At 39.0% G+C, this 19585-nt stretch overlaps 1 protein-coding gene and 1 pseudogene across 1 annotated transcript; one reads left to right on the top strand and one right to left on the bottom strand.

The window, feature by feature from the left end:
• Positions 1 to 1652: 1652 nt before the first annotated feature.
• Positions 1653 to 2861, top strand: LOC114901362 (annotated as a pseudogene).
• A 6833-nt stretch (positions 2862 to 9694) lies between these two features.
• On the bottom strand, positions 9695 to 17583 carry CAV2 (caveolin 2). Its single transcript, XM_029233345.1, has 3 exons — positions 16941 to 17583; positions 16416 to 16603; positions 9695 to 11947 (listed from the first exon to the last, which is right to left on the bottom strand). Exons 1-3 carry the CDS (start codon positions 17088 to 17090, stop codon positions 11797 to 11799), a joined length of 489 nt encoding a protein of 162 aa, XP_029089178.1. The 5' UTR covers positions 17091 to 17583; the 3' UTR covers positions 9695 to 11796.
• Positions 17584 to 19585: the final 2002 nt, after the last annotated feature.

The following is a 19585-nucleotide window of genomic DNA, read 5'->3' as shown; positions in this document are numbered from 1 at the left end:
TTAATATGAGGCTCGGGCATAGCAATTTTTCAGAAAAATTGGTGTCAAGTGGTGAGCCAGATTGCTACATTACATCTAGTTGAGAGAAGTAGAATTTTAGATATGTGGACGATGACTACATTTCCTCCTATTCAAGTGAAACAAAATTCTGATCACCCTTTATAAATATGGAAACTCCATAAATCTTATTCAAAGTGTGACTAACACTCAGCAAACCTAATAGGACAACAAAATGTAATATAATATATATCTGAGATAAATGGCATTTTATAGTATACTAGTAGAGTGTTTGAACAGCCTACAAGTAAATCTAAATTTAGAACATCACATATTTTATTTTAACAAATAATTAATTTAAAAATTCTATTTTAATGAAGTGATAAAGAATAAAAATGGTAGTAGTCCCTGAATACTACCATGAAATTATAAGGAGATATACACTGTAAAACTTTCATATTTTTCTTAAGTTAATGTAAATATTTGGGAGGAGTCCTTTACAAAAGCCCTTTGTTTTGTAACCAACCCATCTGGCTTTGTCAGAGCTCCATTATTTAACAAAGGAAACTCTCTTTCCTTTTGGCCCTTTCCCTAGTAAATAAACTATTTACCAGGAGTTGCTTTTACCTGGGGGAAATTTATGTCTACAACCACTCCCTTTGAGGCAACAATGCTTAATCATAAAATATTTCACTCTTCAAAAAGTATATATCAGTTCATATTGACCATTTATTAAGTGGTCTGGTCTTTATAGAGAACTTTACTTTCTTATAATTATATACTGAGTATATTGAAGGTTTTTTTTTTTTAACCAATTCCAGGGAAAATTTTGGTAACATCGGCTTTTGTACATACTGGAGGATGTGTTTAATTCGGCACTGCTGGCTTTGCTGTCAATCAGTTCAACTTACTTCAGAGGGAATGTGAATGTGTTTTAAACCTAGTATGGGGGATTATAGTTATGGGACAGACTGTAGAATCTTCCTTTTCTTTTTTCTTTTTTGATTGTGTTGGGTCTTCGTTACCGTGCACGGGCTTCTCATTGCGGTGGCTTCTCTTGCTGAGGAGCACGGGCTCTAGGCCCAGGGGCTTCAGTAGCTGTGGCTCTGGGGCATGTGGGATCTTCCCGGACAGGGCTCGAACCAGCGTCCCCTGAATTGGCAGGCAGATTCTTAACCACTGTGCCACCAGGTAAGCCCTAGAATCTTTCAGAGGGTCAAATAATCTCTCTTTCAGTTTCTTCTTTTCTCTGTCTTTAGCTACTTCATCTTCATCTCTCTCCATGTCTTACTCAAGCTAATTACTAGGGCCTTGCTACCCAAAGGGACCTGCAGCCTCACCAGCAGCATCAGCTGGGAGCTTGTTATAAACCAGAATCTCAGGTCCAATCCCAGATTTATTGAATCAGAATCTGCATTTTAACAAGATCACCAGGTTATTCGAATGCACCTTAAACTTTGAAAAGCAGCATTCTAGGGGAAACTTGAAAATGCTTATTCTCTGAAGGTGTTAGGGAGGTGTTAGGCAGAAGCTGGGCAGGGAGTGAGTGTGCACACACGAGGGTGGGCCAGTGAACCCCGTGGCCCTGGCACATGATCCCAGACCGGCTCCGTTGCTTGGTGGCTCAGTCTGTATGTCCCTCAGTGGGTGCCATCATGGCGGATGCTACCATCCTGTCCCAGCCACTCTTGTATGTGAAGGTGGGATATGAGCCTCTTCCTCCAACAGTTGGACGAAATATTTTGGGACGGCAAGTATGTCAGCTTCCTGGTCTTTTTTGTTAGGCTCAGCACATTGCAAACATCCATGGAAAGTGTGGGTTGTGCACAGGCTTAACTCCAAGACTGTGTTCAGGGGTCCTTGGAACTGTGGTCCATGGTAAAGTTTTACAACATTACCAGTAGTGTGACAAGGTTGAGGAGTCATGATTTGGAAATGTACAGAAAGAAGTTTCATCTTTGACCGAGTTATCAAGGAGACAACTGGAGAGATGATGGCTTCTTCTGCTGCTACTCTCATCACTCATCCCTTTCACGTGAGCACCCTGAGATCTATGGTACAATTCATTGGCAGAGAATCCAAGTACCATGGACTTTGTGACTCCATAGTAACTATCTATCAGGAAGAGGACATACTAGGATTTTTGTGGGTGTTATTCATCGCCTCCTAAGTGACATCATTTCTTTGTGGCTCTGTAACTCAGTGGCCTACCTCATCAATGTCCTTGCACCAAACGGTGGGGTTTCCCCTATGAATGAAATGAGTTATTCCCTAGCTGTCACAGGATTTTTTTGCCAGTGTGTTGACCTATCCCTTTGTGCTTGTCTCTAATCTTATGGCTGTCAACAGCTGTGGGCTTGCTGATGGATGCCCTCCTTACTCCCCAACATATACTTCTTGGATAGATGGCTGGTGCCTGCTACAAAAAGAGGGAAATATGAACCGAGGAAATAGCTTGTTTTTCCAGAAGGTCCCCATTAGGAAGACTTATTGTTGTGACCTGAGAATGTCAATTTGAAGATGTGGGACAGGGACAGTGACATTTCTGTAGTCCCATATACACAGAATTATGGGAGAGAGTGTTGGTTTCTATACAGTGTGGAATGCTTTTTATTAAATAATCATTCAGTCTTGGGAAAATGAAAAAAAAGGCAGAAGTTATGTCAGCAAATAAACTAAAAAACAAAACAAAACAAAAAATCCTCATATATAAGAACCACGGATGAAGAAAAACCTCCACAAATACATAACAGAGCTTGTACATCATCATAGGAAGAGCAGTAGTAAGGCAGCCTGGATGACTTACAGGGAATCCCAACTCCGAAAAGGAAGTAACATACTATTAAAGAAATATTTGAAGGAAATCGAAGGAAGCATCATTTAAGGGGAAACCCTACAGGCTAAGTTGTCCAAGTTGCTTTACAGGGAACTGGCAGTTCTTTCCACTTCTATAAACTGAAGTCTTCTTGGGATGTGAAATCAAGAATTACAAACTGGACAGCAGCCAGGATGGGTTTTTGTTGTTGTTGTTGTTGGTTTCTTTTTTTGTTTGTTTGTTTGCTACGAAAGGAGTTGAGCTGTATTAAATTCTCCCATTAGCCACACCCAAAACGTGTTGGCTGTGGCAAGAGCTGAGGCAGCACTGGCCTTAGCGAGGGCTTCAAAGTAGCCCAAACCCACCCTGCGCTAGAAGCGTGTCATGCTGGGCCAACTTCATTGAAGATTTTAAGACTGGGAGGATTTTCCTTTCCAATTCTGAATATTTCTTCAACTCTAAGAATCATGAAATCATGGAAATCTTTACATGAATCCCTAGTTCATCATGCAGCATAGAGACTGCCTGCATCTGATCTGTCTCATCATTCCAAAAGTTCTAACATGAAAAGTAGTTTATGATCTTTTTTGCCATTTCCTCTTGTTCAATATATTTAGGATCACAATTCTTTTTGCGTGTGCCTACTCTAATAAAATTATCACTTAAGATGACCCCACTTAGTCTTTCTCTCTCTCAGAAAAAAAATAGCTTTAATAAAATCGTTCTTTGTACAATATTTTTCATCTTTTATGTGGCCCTTTATTCACCTTTAGAATAAATAATATCAACAACTCTGGCTCTTTTTCCGGGGTCTATTTTCAAATTTATAATCATCATAAGATCTTCCTCTTGTCTAAATAAAATGTACATAAATAATTCAGTTGATTGCTCACTTGTTTTTTCTATACGATAAAAAAGTTTTTTTGATGTTTTATTTCCAATGCTTTGATCATGGCCCTCCCTCACCCCTTCCGCCCTCTTCATGGCCCCTGCACACGGAGGCTACCATGAAATTGATCGAATATGCTAGATACTCTGTGGAGATTTCATTTAGTTTATATTACCTAACCCTAAATAATGTGTGCTATTTCTGTGACTGCCTCAACACAGTCATATCTAAACTGGGAAGGAAGGCTTGCTTGTATCTTATGCTTTTTATATATTCCAGTGTGATGACTTCTCATTTTCCATATGGCTCCCTATTATGATATTGACTAGTTTACCACAACTGCTTTGTGAGAAAATATGTATGTAAAAAATGTTTGTTTTTGCAGACATGTTCATTTGGTGATTTCTTTATTTTGGTGCACTATTTGCAAAGTTTCAATCAAAAAGAATATTAAACTTTGTTAGATCATTTAAGACAGAGTTCTAAAGAAATCAAGATCATGTGTGATCCACTGAGTTTTTCTTTGTCTCATAGCAAAACGTTGTAAGCCTTCACCCTTCAAAGCCATCTAAAATATTCAGTTCATTGGACTGGATGAGAGCAGAGAGGAGGAGAAAGAGGGAAGGAAGAGAAGAAGAGTGGGTGGATCTCTGCTAGCCATTGCCAATAGTGGGAAATATAAACACCATGCCCTATGATAGGTGTTCATCATAACTGTTATTGCAAAGCACAGACAGCATTACTATATTAAAGTGAATGAAAAATTAGGGGAAAATGAGTGTGGGGATCACAATACTAGTTATCGCTGTAGAAAAATGTTTGTTAAAATTTTATGTGTGCAAAATGGAATACTATAATGTTGTTCTATAATACCACCTAATATCTTAGTAAAAATTACATATATATGTAACTTTTACTGATATACATATATACACATGAATGCTGATAATGTGTGGAGACATATACACTGCTATTGCAATTGTAAATTGTACAAGCCTATTGAAAAGCAGTATGACAATATACAACCAAGCCATTAATATGATTGTATACGCCAATCTGGTTTTTCTGTTTTTAAAATTTCTCGTGAGCAAATTATCCTATTGGAGGAAAATAAAATTATATATGGTTTTCCCTAGAATTTTCAAGGTAAAATAAATGACAGTAGGATTGGATAACATACTAAAAGCTGTACAAACTGATAAGAAATTTCCAACCAAATGAAGATATGAAATATGGCCCCTATCTCGAAAGGTATATGCTTAGCCTAACGAGAAATTATTACTGTAATTATTAAGATTTTACATGTCTAGGTGTTTAGTATTGAGGAGAAAGATCATCATTGTGTTTCTGATACATAATAAGAAAGTTTTTGTTAAAGGTGGTACAATTTTATGAAATTTACAAAACATGGGAATAATTGCATGTGAAAGATAATTTTCTTTTAAAAAAATTTTTTTAAGTTTTTTTTTTTGATGTGGATCATTTTTAAAGTCTTTATTTGAATTTGTTACAATATTGCTTCTGTTTTATGTCTTGTTTTTTTGGCCCTGGGGCATGTGAAATTTTAGCTCCCTGACCAGGGATAGAACCCGCACCCCCTGCATTGGAAGGCAAAGTCTTAACCACTGGACTGCCAGGGAAGTCCCTGAAAGATATTTTTCTGACATTAGCTGGAGTGTTAGGGCCTAGGGCACAGATCATACAGGGAAGGAAATGGTGTGCTCAGGAAAGTAGAGAATAGGGCTAGGGGAGGGCTCAGGGATCAGAAGGGGGCAGAGTGAGGAAGGTACAGGGAGCCCAGATACCAGGTTGTAGGGAGCTCCCACCACTGAGGACTTTGTACTGACTCCATTTATGGGAGAAAGGGAAGAAAAAAGGTGCTTCTCATAGCAGGAAAGGTGACATGACTGAACAATGAATAAAAAAGAAGATTTTGGTTGGAAGGCAGAATTAGTCATTAGAATAGCCATACCCACATCCTAGAAATAGCTGATAATCTCTGTAGTGATTAAGAGCCTGAACTCTGGTGTCAGACTCTCTTGGCTCAGATCTTGACTCCCATGTGATCTTGGGAAAATTCTTCAACTTAAGGACATCAGTTTTCTCATCTGAAAAACAATAATAGAACCCACATCATAGAGTTATTGTGCAGATTAAATAAATGCCCAGCAAATAATAAATGCTTAACAAATGGAAATGTTATTATTTGTACCAGAGATCAGGATTCTCCCACTGTTGTAATGCATGAAGGATTCCAACTGGTGTCCTCCTCAGTAAAAGAAACATGTTATCTTTGCCACCTGCCTCCCTGGGAAATGCTGTGTTTATCCCTGCAACTTTCCAAATGACTCCCTTGTTTCACTGTCCCAGTTAGCTGAACCAGCACTTGGCTGGAACTGGTGTGCCATTCAGTTAGAGAGGCAGATCCTGCCTCCTGCCCTTCTCTCCCCTTTTGTTACTGGCAGGTGCTCGATGACAAGCTACTCAGAGGCAGGGAGAGAAAAGAATGCTCCAAAGATGACCTGTAGCTCCTGTCTCTTCCTGATCCATTTATGTCTGGGAGAAATATTTGCCCTTGGTTATGTGCTCTTTCCCACTCTGAGTCATGTCTCTTCCTTTCTTTCATCATTCTCCACCCCTACCTTTTCCTATAATGGCAAAACAACTTCTCCAGCTGTGCAGCCAAGCTGAATGACCTGACACGTCCAAGTGCAGGCAGATAGGTGTCTGTCCTATTTTTGGATAATTGTTGAAGTGGTGTCCTCTGATTTCTCTGACTGCTGCATGGTCTTCTTTCTTTGCCACAGATACACGGCAACAGTCAACAGCACAGAGAGGTGAGGTGGAAGAGAGACAGATGGTCACAAGCTGTAGTACAGTTTTCATTTTAACTTTTGCTCTTCTGCCATTGTCTTTAGGGCACAGGGTTCTAGGAGAGCCCTCATGCCCCCTCCCAAGGCCCTTTTCATTTAACAAGACATAAGGAACTTTCCTTTATGGTCTTAGCTGACTTCAACTCCTTCCACCCTGTTCAGTTTCTATTGACCTCTTCGCTAGGGGTTTGAACAGAGGTGTCCAAAACCAAAACTGTGAAGGGTAAAGATCGTGTCATTGGAGCCTCCTGTTCTCCCTTTTCTGTCTTGACTTTCACTTTGGTGGCGTGTCTTTTAATCAGTGTAAGATGCTCTCAGGTGGCGCTCCACTCAAGGCCCTCATGCTAGGGCCCCTTATATAGTTTTCAGCATCCCCTTCTCAGATCATCCATTCACAGTGAAGTAATGGATGTCTACTAATAGACTGAAATGTTACCTCACCCAAAGGTATCATTCATTTAAACAAGCATCAAGGTGTAAAGGCTCCAGTGGTAGCAGTTCAGATATAGTCCGAAGAAAGAAGCTGAAGAGTGGGTGCAAAAATGGTTTTAAAATACAACAGCGTGCCTTCTTTTGCTCATTTGGCGGTAAACAGGGAGAAGAAATTGGGAAGATTAGGTATGGAAGCCGAAATTATTTTTATTCCTAAAAAATATAACCTAGATATCCAGTATATCCTTATCTTCTGCTCCCTCTCCTTCAATTCCTTCTCTTGTCCTCCCTACATACACATATACCGTGAAGGAAGGAAATATAACAAATCCTGATTTATGATAAGTTGCATTAGTGGTGCAACATTTTCATTGCAACACTACCTACTTTTTTTTTAATCTGAAAGTAATATGTAATCTTGTAAAAATTCTTTAAGCTCTTGTTATCTTAAGTAAACATTCAAAAATGATGAAATTGCAAGCTAAAGAAACTGAGCCATTATTTACGTGATTTCTCCACTATGCTATTTAATTTGTCCTGGATTCAAATGAGACAGTGTATGGGACTGTGTTTTCTAAAATGTAAAACTCGATAAAAACAATGTTTTAGTATAAATTTCAAAATGGGAAATAGGATAGTAAAAGAAATAGCAACATTCTAAAATGCCAGAGAGAATGTTTCCAAACCTGTTTTAAGTACTAGCATTTCCTACCCCTGAAGCTGTGAAAATAAATTTCAGGCAAGAAAATTGAGAGTAAAGATAGGCATTACCCCAAAAGATGAAATATACTTGATATGCTTTACATACATTTTCATTTTCCCAACTTAATGATTCATGAGTGGGAAAATCTTATTAGGATCAGTACTTTTCAAACCCCTCATGCAAATGAAGAAAATTATGATGTCAAAATGTGATTCCCACTCCAGCTCTGCAATCATCCCAAATTTTCTTCAATTATTTATTCATGTAGTTGTTCATTTAGAAAATATTGATTGACCTCACTAAGTGGTTGGCACCATTTTAGAACCCCAGGAAACAAAGATGAAGTCATATTTTTGGTTCTCAAAGACCTAACCAGCAGTCTAGCGGGGTTATTTAACAGGGTTAGTTTTACCATGTGGTAAGTGATAATAGGGGTTTGTACAAGATTTTATATGAAGACATAGAAGAAGCACTTAATGTGGCGGAGTTCTGGAAACAGGAAGGGTTAGACAGGCCATGAGGGGAAGAGTGATGCTGCCGTGGACAGGCGAGGGCTGGGCACTTCAGTGAGGGCTGCAGAAGAGAGTTGCTGAAGACAACAGTGGGTTGATAGGGAAGGCCTTGTGAACACTGCTCAAGAGTTTGTATTTTATTCTAAGGGCAATGGCATATAATTGATAGTTTAAGCAGGGGAATGACATGGAGTCTTCATGAGATCACTTCTTTTTTGAAGGGGAAGATGGATTGGAAAAGATCATATTGAAGCTGGGAGTGAGACCAGTTAAGAGGCTGTGGCAACTAGGCAGGCAAAAGATGAAGATGGCCGTGATTATGGTGGTATAGCAGTGATTTGGGTAGAAAAATCTATAAATAAAATAAATTGTAATTAATTTAAAATACAGAGTAACATATTATTGGGGGGAAACTGTCACAATAATAAAGACTTAGAATTGTTGTAAATCTAGGAATCCCTGTCATGAAGAATCAAAGCCACATACAGTCTCATAATCAACAGAACTGTGAAAAGTGAATGCATTAATTCCTGTGTTTATGCATGCCAGTCCTTTAATTGATAGAAAATTCATGATTTTAAAAAATGCCTTTAAAAAAATTCCTGGACTGAACAGCAAGATTGCATATACATGCATATACATAGCCAAGTCTCCATTCTACAGAAGTCACAGGAAACAATGAGATGGGACGCTCCTAAGAGATCCTTGAGTCTAATCCTCTCATTAAAGATAAGAAAACTGAGACCTTGAGATTAAACCATTTGCAGGAGGTGACACACCTCAGTAATGGCAGTACTGAGACAGGAATCCAGATGCCTGACCTGGAGGGCAGGGCTCTTTTCACTAAACTCCAACAGCTTCCCAAGAAAGGCATTTAAATAAATTCATGGGATGTAGACAACTATTGAAAAGAGGGACTTTTAAGTTCTTCACAACTTTAAAGAGCACTTTAAAAAGCTAAACGCATGTTTTATTATTGGAGATTGGTCATTTTTCCAGATTAACTCACAACAAGAAAATCTGTGCCAATATCAGCAACTACTTTTCACATATTGACTTTCCAAAAATAATTTTGGACTCTGGTCTGGCTTCATGGTACTGGTATCCAAGAACATGTGATTTATATTGTTTTATTTTCTTATTTAAAAAATTGAAAACAGAAATATGAGTTTATTTAGCATTAGCAAGATACTTTATTTCATGAAGAATATGAAGTATGGTTGGTTTAAGAACATGCTATTCTATCATATTCATCAAGTGATAGAAATGTTTATAGGGAACCTCTTAAATGCTGGGAAAACAAAAAAGTTAAATTACCAATCTTGTAATTTTTCACAAATACATTCCTGAATAAGCAATAACTCATGTATTTTTATATATTATGAGTGTTTTAAATAAGGAAAAATTAGTTTTAAAATGTTCTTTATTGATGAGTTTGACATGTAGTAAAAGCAATAAACACATTTTATGAGTTTTTAAAAAGTTTATTATGGATACTGGGAAAGTCCCATCATCACCCACCTCTTCCCCACCCCCAAATAAAAGAACCAACATATTTGCACATGAAACCTGGATTCACTTGGTACAAAATTTCAATCTTTGAAATAAAATAGTTAATGGCAAATCTCAATAAAAAGTTATTTTGAAAATGATCAATGTTATTCAGAAATAAGGAAATCATATATTCTACGTTTTGCAAGTTAATAGGGTTTTGTTATATGACTGTGTATATATTTTGGCTTTAAAACTTGCCAATAACTAGAAGATAGAAGCTCATGATTTATTTAAATAGATATTTTATTAATCAAATACATTTGCCCAATCAACATATCCAAATATTTTTTAAAAACATCTTAAATACAAGGTATAAAGTCATGAGACTTATTGACCTTTTTAACTAACTATATAGTAACATCTATATAGTCAAATGAGTAGTAATGCTTGAAGTTAATGATCATGAGAGTGTTTTCTAAGGATGAATGGCCTAAGGCAACTTTGAAAAATCTCTTTTGTAGCTACCTTCAAAAGGATATGAGTTTCATAATCTGATCATTCATTTGCTTTGGTCCCCAATAGTATTCCAGTACAATCATCCTGTATATTCACCAGCCTTAGAATTTGGGAAAGTAAAATTAATCTTCATTGAATGAGGAGTTGTCCTCTATGAAGATATTCAAAGGAATGTTAATCCGAGTTCTAATAGTAATTCTGAAATTTGAGCATTTATACACTTTTAAGATATGCAAATTATAGTTAACCACTCACATCAGAGACATCTTTTGTACATGCCTATCATTTTGCAATAGAGATTTTTAAAACAACAGTGACTCATAACACTGAAATAGGACTCTACAGTTCAAAAATAATAATTTTATACTGTGTAACAAGACTCATATTAGATAACATCTTGAAAGTTTGCAGCTGTTAGTTTTTAATTTATATATACATAGCTCAGTAGCATGGACCCAGTAAATTGACAACTCTCCTGAAATTACTACGTGAATTACTGTAGCTGAAATTGTACTTAAGTGTCAGAAATAGCCTTTATTTTAAAATGTTATTAAATAGCAGCAATATTACTTGAAGGTAAAGCGAAACATTAATAGGAATGCAGAATACAGGTTTAATTTCTAATTACAAGACAGAAAGCATCTCCTAGATGAAATATCAGTTGGGTTTGTATTAAGATCACAGCCAGATAAACATCAGCCATAAAACACTTCAGGATTTTGCTTGGAAAAGTTAGAAAGAAAAGCCTTGTATATCTCTCTTTTCCATTCTATTACCAAAGAAGATGCATATGCTTATGTAATCAAGACAGTGCAATCTCACCAGTGAAGTTCCTTGTGGAAGACACATTTACTCCTCCTATATATTAGCTCAGCAAGATAACAAACATAATGAGTTCTTTAAAGCAATCTGATTAGAGAAACATTTACAATAAGTACAAAATATACAGTAAATTGCAACATCTTGTTAAATATGCCTGTAGGTTAACTATGCCCTATTTAAAGGAACATATTTTCATGAATCTATTTTCACACTTGTTTTATCATATTTGAGAGCCCCTATCATCACTGTATGCTTTTGTTACTGTAATTTCTAGAATCTTTGTATTATCTTATCTCTAAGTATCCCCATGACTTTACCTGCAAAGGTAATTTAAAAAGTATTACTTCCAAAGTAAACGAAAAATAAGAAATTCCATATTTTTATGAGCAGCTGTACACAAAACTATTGTAGTGTTTGAGAGAAATGTCCCTTGATCATTATAGATTCATCATTACAAAATGTATACTTACATACTAAAGCAAGAACTGTCTGCCTTCAAAATTAAGTGTTGCCAACCTACTGAGTAATTCTGGTTATAAAGTTAGATATGAAATCCTTGGCTTTTAATATAGAAAAGCATTATTTGAAAAGATCTGAAAATAAACATTTCTACATGTGGTTGCCCATCTTAATAGCTTTCTTAATTTGAACATTTGGGGAATTAACAGAACAGTAGTGCCTTTATGTTATAACAACAAAGAAGTATTACAGTATCCAAATCTCTGGACCTGGGGTCCAAGTATTCAGTCATGGCTCAGTTGCAGGCTGACAGAAGAGAAGCTGCGTCCTACGCTCCTACACAATGGGGCAATGACAACATCTGTCACGCTCTTCCATATTGTCTGCACTGAAGGCAGGACCATTAGGCAGGTCTTTACAAAAGGCATTATAATCCTGGAACGGAGGAAGAGAGATGTGTAAAGATTATTAGTGTTACCAAATAAGGCCACTGACTATTGCATATGCATGAAAAGATATAACAATGGCCCAGTTCACCTAAGCCGGATTAAGCATTTGAAACAAATGAACAGTGACCCACATCATGATAAGATGCACAGAAAATATGTTGCTTAAAAAAAATAAACAAGAATGTACATGATAAACACCAATATTCTTTCTATTGGTAGCAGGCAATCTAAAATAGTAAAGCAAAAGATAAACAAAATAGTAAATTTATTTACCTGATCTCTGCCCCTAAACATTAAACTGCCTAAATCTTCATATGTCTCTGAGGTCCTACTTCCTGGTAGCTTTTCCTGTTGTCTCATCCCACTTCCTCCCCATTGGACCAGGCTGGGTTGGATACCCCTTTTTTGTGCGTCTAAAGTACTGCAACAAACTTCTTAATCCTCAAATTTACCAAAAGATATCATAATGGATGCTTACCGCTTATATTTCTGTCTTTCCTATTAGAATGTAAGCTTTTTAAGTTAGGACATCCTTTACCCTTAGTAAATGTTTGAGCTGAAGTGAATTTAGTATTCTCATATGCTTTATATTATTAATTTTCCACAGTAATTACACACACTGAAAAGGGTTGTGTAGTACAGCTAAAAGAGCCCTTCAATTATGTCAGAACTCTTAGACAAGAAAAACTAGAGTATCCTAAATTTATTTTTTCTTTATGCCTTTTCTTAAGATAACCACATATTTTCATATTCCTCAGGCTGGTTAATTTTTTCTGTAGTCCTCTGAATAATGTTCTTTGTCATAGTAATGCTTTTTGGGCACAAAAGTGTTTGTGAACTCTCAGGCATTGTTGGAGGGCTTCAATAGAATTTTTATTATTACTCGGGTGGGCACAAAGAAGTAAGGTTGATTTTCTTGGTTTACTATTAAAATGTGGCTTAAATAAAGGTCTGTTGTATTTAGCCCAAAGTAAAGAGAAGATCAGGCATTTGAGTGATTGAGATATTTTTAGAATACTGAATTATTCATATTGACTGCCTGCATAGATTATATTTATCTTGTGTTTTGTTCCAAGTGCTAAAGACTTGAAGCAATTTTTTAAAGAAAATTAATTACTAGGTGTTTCAGAATTACATAGTTGAACAGAAACCTGAATGATAGCAACTTTTAACTTCTTATCCCATTATGTTTCTCACTTGATATGTGGCCTTGGGCAAATCACTACAAATTAAAGTAAGAATAGGAAATCTTACAGACCAGCTATCAGGATTAACACTTACTATGCATCCCTGACAGGTCCACATGATGCTGTCATTATAATGAATAATAAATAGAACTATTTTGAAGTCAGAATATATAATGAAACAATTATGACAAAATAATCTCAATTTGACTTAAGTTTAGTTTGGAAAGCTTCCTAGCCAAATTCACTTCCCTCAGAATATAATGCACTTTCCATTCTTTCTTAGGCTGAGAAATTTTCTTTCCCCTAACTCTTTAGATCTCCATGTCCTAAGAGGGAATTAAACACAGGACAAAAGTGCAGCAAAGTGCAATTGCCCACATTTGAGGACTCAGTTCATAGGATGTGGTGAACTCATTTTAATTTTATTTTCTTCAAGTTGTTGTTCTCTCACTTTGGATCAGAGGATCCAGTGATCCACTGACAACAAACTTAAATTGTGTTCTCAACATCCCAGTTAGTTTCCTTTCTGAAACTCCAGGCAATTTGGAGTGACCCAAAACTTGGTTGGGGCTCTATGTGACCAACCAAATATTGCTTAAATAAATCTTATTTATTTATTTTAGCAAGATTATAATTAGCAAGATTATATATTTATCCATTGGATAATAAATCCATTAGAACTGGGACTTTTGTTTAGCTTTGTATTAACTATAGTGCCATAAGACTGCCTTGTCACAGCAATTTGCTGTATTAAAAAGTCTTCTGGAAAATGAGACTGCTACTATTGAATTTCCATCAGTTGGACCATTTATTTGAATTGCATCCCAGCAAAAATAAAAGGTAGAGGGGTCCAAGCCACATTTCTTTGGTATGATCCACTTATGACCAATAACCTGTGGTTGCCAAATGGCATATACCTCAGTTTATGGTATGGACTCAAACCAATTCACCGGTCCCTAGTGACCTGTACTTCTGGCCTAGGATCCAGCATCACCAGACTGAGTTCTGAGTGTTTTGTTTTTGTTGTTTGTTTGTTTAAATAATCTAAAGTCAGATCCATTGTGACCATGCAGTGTGGTTCAAAGAACTTATTACTGCATATTTTCATAGCTTTGATCACCAAGAAAAAAAGTTTACTCAAATGGGTTTGCTCTTCTATAAGGCCTCTCCTTGATCTGGTCTTATTGTGTCACTGGAATGTGATCCATTAATGATAAATCTATTTTATCAAGGTATAAACTAACTTTTAAACATTTTTGTTTTAAGTTACTCCTCTACTTGCAATCACAGCTGCCTGATGACAAATGTATTACAGTTAAATATTAATGTCCCACATGAATGTAATTTGAAAAATAAGCTATAGTTAAATAATACATTTTCTGTGGCTGAAAAAGAAGTGGCTTGATGATTCACCTCTGGAAGCACTACACAAAAAACATCTCCCATTCTCAGGAGAGCCAGGTGGAGAGAAGCATCATTTGGTTAATTGTAGTTTTACTTAGTTCTCTCCGCCATTTAGTAAATGGAAACCTTTTTGTTGTCAGTTATTCCACAAGTGCTTTAGGAAAGCCTAGCTTTGTTGACTGGCACTCTATGTTTCCAAATAGCTTCATAGCCAACATTTCACAATATGTTATGTGGTCACTCAGTTTTTCACATTTTGGAAAGTGAGAAAATGGACATAGAGTTTAGATGACTGGTTTTATTCAATTAGGAATCCAAAATTTTATGCACTGACTTGGGCATCTTTAAAAAAAATTCATGTGCTAATGTCAAAATATAAGCTTAACTATATACATCCTTTGTTGATCTGCTCATGTAAACAGGCAAAGATTTTCATTCCTCTGGCAGTTTTTTGGCACTTTCAATATAGTTTAATTGTTTACAGTTTTTAGTGATCAAATTAAATTGATGTTTGTTGTTTATCCTTTACTTATTGGGTGAACTTCAATTTATCCTTTAAAAGCCTTTGTAGACCCTTTTCTTTTTAAAAGCCTTCCCTGTGCTTCCCTCCTCCACAGATCTAGCTGGGTTTTCCTCAGCAGCCACCTCTGTACCTAGCCAGTTGTCCTGATGTGCTGTGAGTAAGCTGAAGGCAGATCTTGCATCTTATTCATTCTGGGTCCAGTGCCCAGCACAAACTAAGCACTCAATAAATTTTCTTGGTTGAGCTAACTAGCTAGCTAACCGACTAAAGAAATTGATTCAGATGGTAAAGGGGAATGGAGAACAATTTCATAACTTCTAACAATGAACACAACATGTATTAGGGTGTGGCAATACCATATAAAGTGATTATGAAAGACATGGAGACATGTGGGGTTATATATTTCTGCAGGACTGCCCTAAAAGACAAGCTTGGCAATTGTTGCCATACAGGGGATAATCTGAATGTTCTTCCTCTCAGAATAAAGTGGACATTTTTAAAAACAACAATAACAAAACTTCTTGGTAAAATATGACATCTCCTTTTAAATTTTTTAATGCTTAGAAATGTTCTCTATAGCTTTATGATGCATTTTGTGTGTGAATAAAGTTACTCAAAATGTCCCAAAATGTCCAATAGGTTTCTATATTTATTTCCCCTTTTACTAGATGCCACTCCTGTTGGTGCCTCATAGGTGAGAAAGTAACTTGGAAGCCTTCTCATTTCATTATCCTGCAGTTTGAGTTTCATTCGTTTGTGCTGGGGGCCCCTTCACCTTAACTGCACACATCTTGCCTCTCGTCTGTTCTCATCCTTGCCATTTGCCAGTGACAGGATTGGAGCCGCCTCTCCATAGCACTGCTTAACCAGGTCTGACATCCCTCTGCAATGATACTGTCACTGGCATTCTGCTCAGAGATCTCTTTTGTTTTACCCCAAGCACAGGTGGTGACTGAATAAAAGGTGGTGAAAGAAATAAGAGCCCTGCCCCGAACCATGGGCACAAGTCAAAACAGGGCCCTATGAGAGAAAAGCCTGTGGCTGGAAGCATGGCTTCCAGATCTCCACCTCCACAGTCAGCTGGGCTTTAGCATTCGAAGGAAGATCACACCCGTGGACAGAGGGACCTTCCTTCTTCTGTTTAAACTCCTAACCCAACCTACAATTCTAAAGAAAGCACACTACCCTTCAACGCCTCCCAGTTCTGCTACTGCGTTCAGAGATGATGCACCTTCTTTCGCCTGCAAGCCGGCCTGGGAGAAGGGGAGGGCAGGGGGCAGGGGGCAAAGAACATTCCTACGTTTCAGAAAGCCGGCCCACCCCAGTGTGCCCCTTCTCACCAGATGTGCAGACAGCTGAGGATGGCAAAGAGAATTCCCGCAGCGAAAGCCAAGGGGATGGCCAGGAACACCGTCAGGAACTTGTAGATCACGTATTTGCTGATTTCAAAGAGAGCGTGGCTGCAGATCCACACTTTGTCAAAAGAGTGTGTAGACACGGGCTCTGCAATCACATCCTCGAATCCCACCTGCGGAGACAAGACTCAGGGATCCTGAACTGTCGACCAACCTGCCTCTCCAGGATACGGGAGAGCTCGGGGTGGGAGAAGCAAGAAAGAAAGACTTGACTGCGGTGCCCCACCTTCTCTTAGGGTCATGGTGGGCGGACAGGAATTTGGCTAAGAATTCCTGGCTACTCAAGCGGCCCCACAGAGGGAATCCGGATCCCGTACCCTGCGGCGCTGACTCAGTGGCGAGGGTGGGAGTTGGGGTCGGAGCAAGTTAGAGGGGGCACCCCCACTCCCAGGCCTTGGCGGGGGCTTGGGTCAGCCTCAGGTCCAGGGTAGGGCCCGCCCCAGGCTTCACCTTGAGATGCGAGTTGAGCCGGTGGGGATCTCGGTCGCTGCCCGGATCCACGAACTTCTCGGGGTCGGCGTAATCTATGCTGCTGTGGCGGCTGTAGGAGTCCTCGTCCATGAAGAGCTGGACATCCGCCTTCTCGGTCTCCAGCCCCATGTCAGCGCTTGGTGTGCGGCAGCTGCAGCCCGGCTGGCGCAGCGCGGCTCCCGGCCCGCGCGGCTTCCCCTTCCCGTGGCGGTCGGCCCCGCCCCGCCTCGCTTCGCCTCGCCTCTCCCAGAGCGGCCCGGACGGCGGTAGCTTCCCGCTGCCGGCTTCTGCTCCCGGGCCCGCGCGGCCGGAGTCCCGCCCCTCGGCCCGGCCAGGGGGCGGGGGCCGAACGCAACCCGCGAGATGGCTCCCTCCCCGCGCACCCCGCCGCCCGTCCCTGGTCGGGTTCCAGTCCGGCCCAGGCCAGGAGAGGGATCAGGGGGATGTCCAACCAGGCAGATCCCGGCCCTGCCCAGGTGGGCGAAGCGTGTCTCGGGGATGAGGACCCGAATTCGGCCCTCAAGGGGCAGGAAGGCTTCTTGGGTCACATTGCACGACACCTAGAACTGGATGCGTAAGAGCCGGCAGGTTGACCCAGGGATAACGGACACACTGCAGCGAGGCAGCTTGGTGGTTAAGAGCGTGGAGGTATCGAATATGAAGGCCTGTCTTCACCTGTAGGCACTACCGTTTACCTTGTGTGCTCCGGAGCGAGGTACCGAGCCTCTTGGAAGCCTCCTTATAAGGAGCTGCCTCCTTGTAAAATGGGAGCAGTGGTGCCTGCTTCACAGTGTTGTCCCGTGAGAATTAAATGAATTAATTCAAGTAAACCTCTTACGTGGTCCCTACACACAGTACGCTTCCAGTCAACGTTGTTACTGCTGTACTGTGAGATAAGAAGCCATAACACACCTGAATGCCAGGCAACCTTGCAAGTGCCAGGGGACCCCGCAAGCGCATCAGCTCTTCAGCTATCCCAGTACCCAGAGTATGTGAGTCAGCTGGAGGCACCATGAGAATATAAAACTTGGTACATGAGCCTCCTAACCCCTATGGGTTTGCATCTTCAGACCATAAGGGGAGGTCTGATTTTTTTTTTTTTCCACTCTCTCTCTAAGTTATAACTTACTTTTCCTTTGGATCAGATCCTGTTGAAAGATTTCAGGTATCTCTAAGATGCAGTCACATCTGCAACTACCTTGTAGGAACCATGTAAACAAACCCCTTTCATAAAGCCACACTGCAGTAGATGAACCAGCCTGTGAACTACTCACACAAACGCTTTCAGAAGGGAGGAGCTTGCATGTTCATAAAGGGTTTAAGGTCTGGTGGACTTACACATGGGGGAGGAAAAGCACCTAGTGAAAATTTGCTGAAAGCAAAATAATGAGTCCTAGACTTGAGGGGGTGCCTGCAGCTTGCTCAGAGCCTAAGGCAGAGTAGGCACCCCGTAGGTATTGCTGAATACAGGAACTCACTGAACATATCAAATCCCCTTGTGTGAACTAGATTTGAAGAATTACTTCTTCTGAAAGAAAAAGACTATTTTTGAAAATATACGAAAAAACAGCAGGATCCGAATTGGAAAAATACTTTGGAGCCAAAACTCAATAGTCTAATAATTAAATAAAAAGTTTACGTACTGCTACTACTGCGTATGGATGGCAGTGTTGTAACGCTGTAGAGTGTTAACATAGTTGAATGTTATGCAAACTTTGCCCCTTCTCTCCCAGAAGTGGTTCTGCTTGCCCATTCCCTTATTTCTTATTTTCTTTCCCAATTTTATCTATGTTCAATTAATTCCAAAGTGATGACTTAGACATTCTGCTTATTGCTTTTTCTATATTTCTCTACTTCCTCTATTCACCAAGGCACACTTGACTCTGAGAGTTGGGACTTTTCTAGAGTTGTTGCCCAACAACTGTTTATCAAAGTGAATAGAAAACATTAATCCTTAAGGAAATCCGTTATATCAATTACCAGGAGATGGAAAAGAAGAGAGAGTTTACGGCTAAATAACATTTTGTACAAACTTATTTTCCTCAAACTTAAAATTCAAGTTTGAAGTTTAAGATTTCCAGATGTTTCATCCAAAGAAGAAAGTCATTCCCATAGTGCTAGAGTGGGCTTAAGCAGTGGCTGAAAATCTGGCATTAGGGCTTCTTTCCTTATCCTTCTCTGTCCTCTTGCCACATTTACATTTCTAGTGGGATTAGTAAGACATTTGCAATAGTTATCACAAGTAATTGACTCATTTTTTCAGGTGGCAGGGAGAGGAGGCCAAAAGGAAGGTAAAATTAACTTGGTTTTAATGGGATAGCTTATAGATTCATTTGTAAAATGGTAGGTATCGATGAAAAAGTGTCCCTAAAACCTAAGTTAAAAGAAACTCATCCAGACCCATCTAGATTTGTTGTATTTAATGTGGAGCTTAAAAGAGAACAATTCATTTGTCCATTTGTTTACAAATTTCTCTCTCCCCCACCCCTTCTCCTTTGGTAACCATAAGTTTGTTTTCTATGTCTGTGGGTCTATTTCTGTTTTGTATTTATTTAAGTTCATTTGTATCTTTTTTTTTCCAGACTCCACATGTAAGTGATATCATACAATATTTGTCTTTGTCT

Source organism: Monodon monoceros, unplaced genomic scaffold (assembly GCF_005190385.1).
Source record: "Monodon monoceros isolate NGI ecotype Baffin Bay Population unplaced genomic scaffold, NGI_Narwhal_1 Super_Scaffold_2, whole genome shotgun sequence".
Classification (NCBI taxonomy): Eukaryota; Metazoa; Chordata; class Mammalia; order Artiodactyla; family Monodontidae; genus Monodon; species Monodon monoceros.
The sequence above is the reverse complement of the archived record's forward strand: the minus strand, read 5'-3'. Positions and strand labels throughout refer to the sequence as shown.

What these genes read in the sequence shown, in the direction of transcription:
- CAV2 (XM_029233345.1), bottom strand. Translation starts at nt 17,090, where the DNA reads ATGGGGCTGGAGACCGAGAAGGCGGATGTCCAGCTCTTCATGGACGAG. An exon ending in GGCTCAACTCGCATCTCAAG is followed by an intron (nt 16,604 to 16,940) that starts GTGAAGCCTGGG and finishes TTGTCTCCGCAG; the next exon opens with GTGGGATTCGAGGATGTGAT. An exon ending in CTCAGCTGTCTGCACATCTG is followed by an intron (nt 11,948 to 16,415) that starts GTGAGAAGGGGC and finishes CCTCCGTTCCAG; the next exon opens with GATTATAATGCCTTTTGTAA.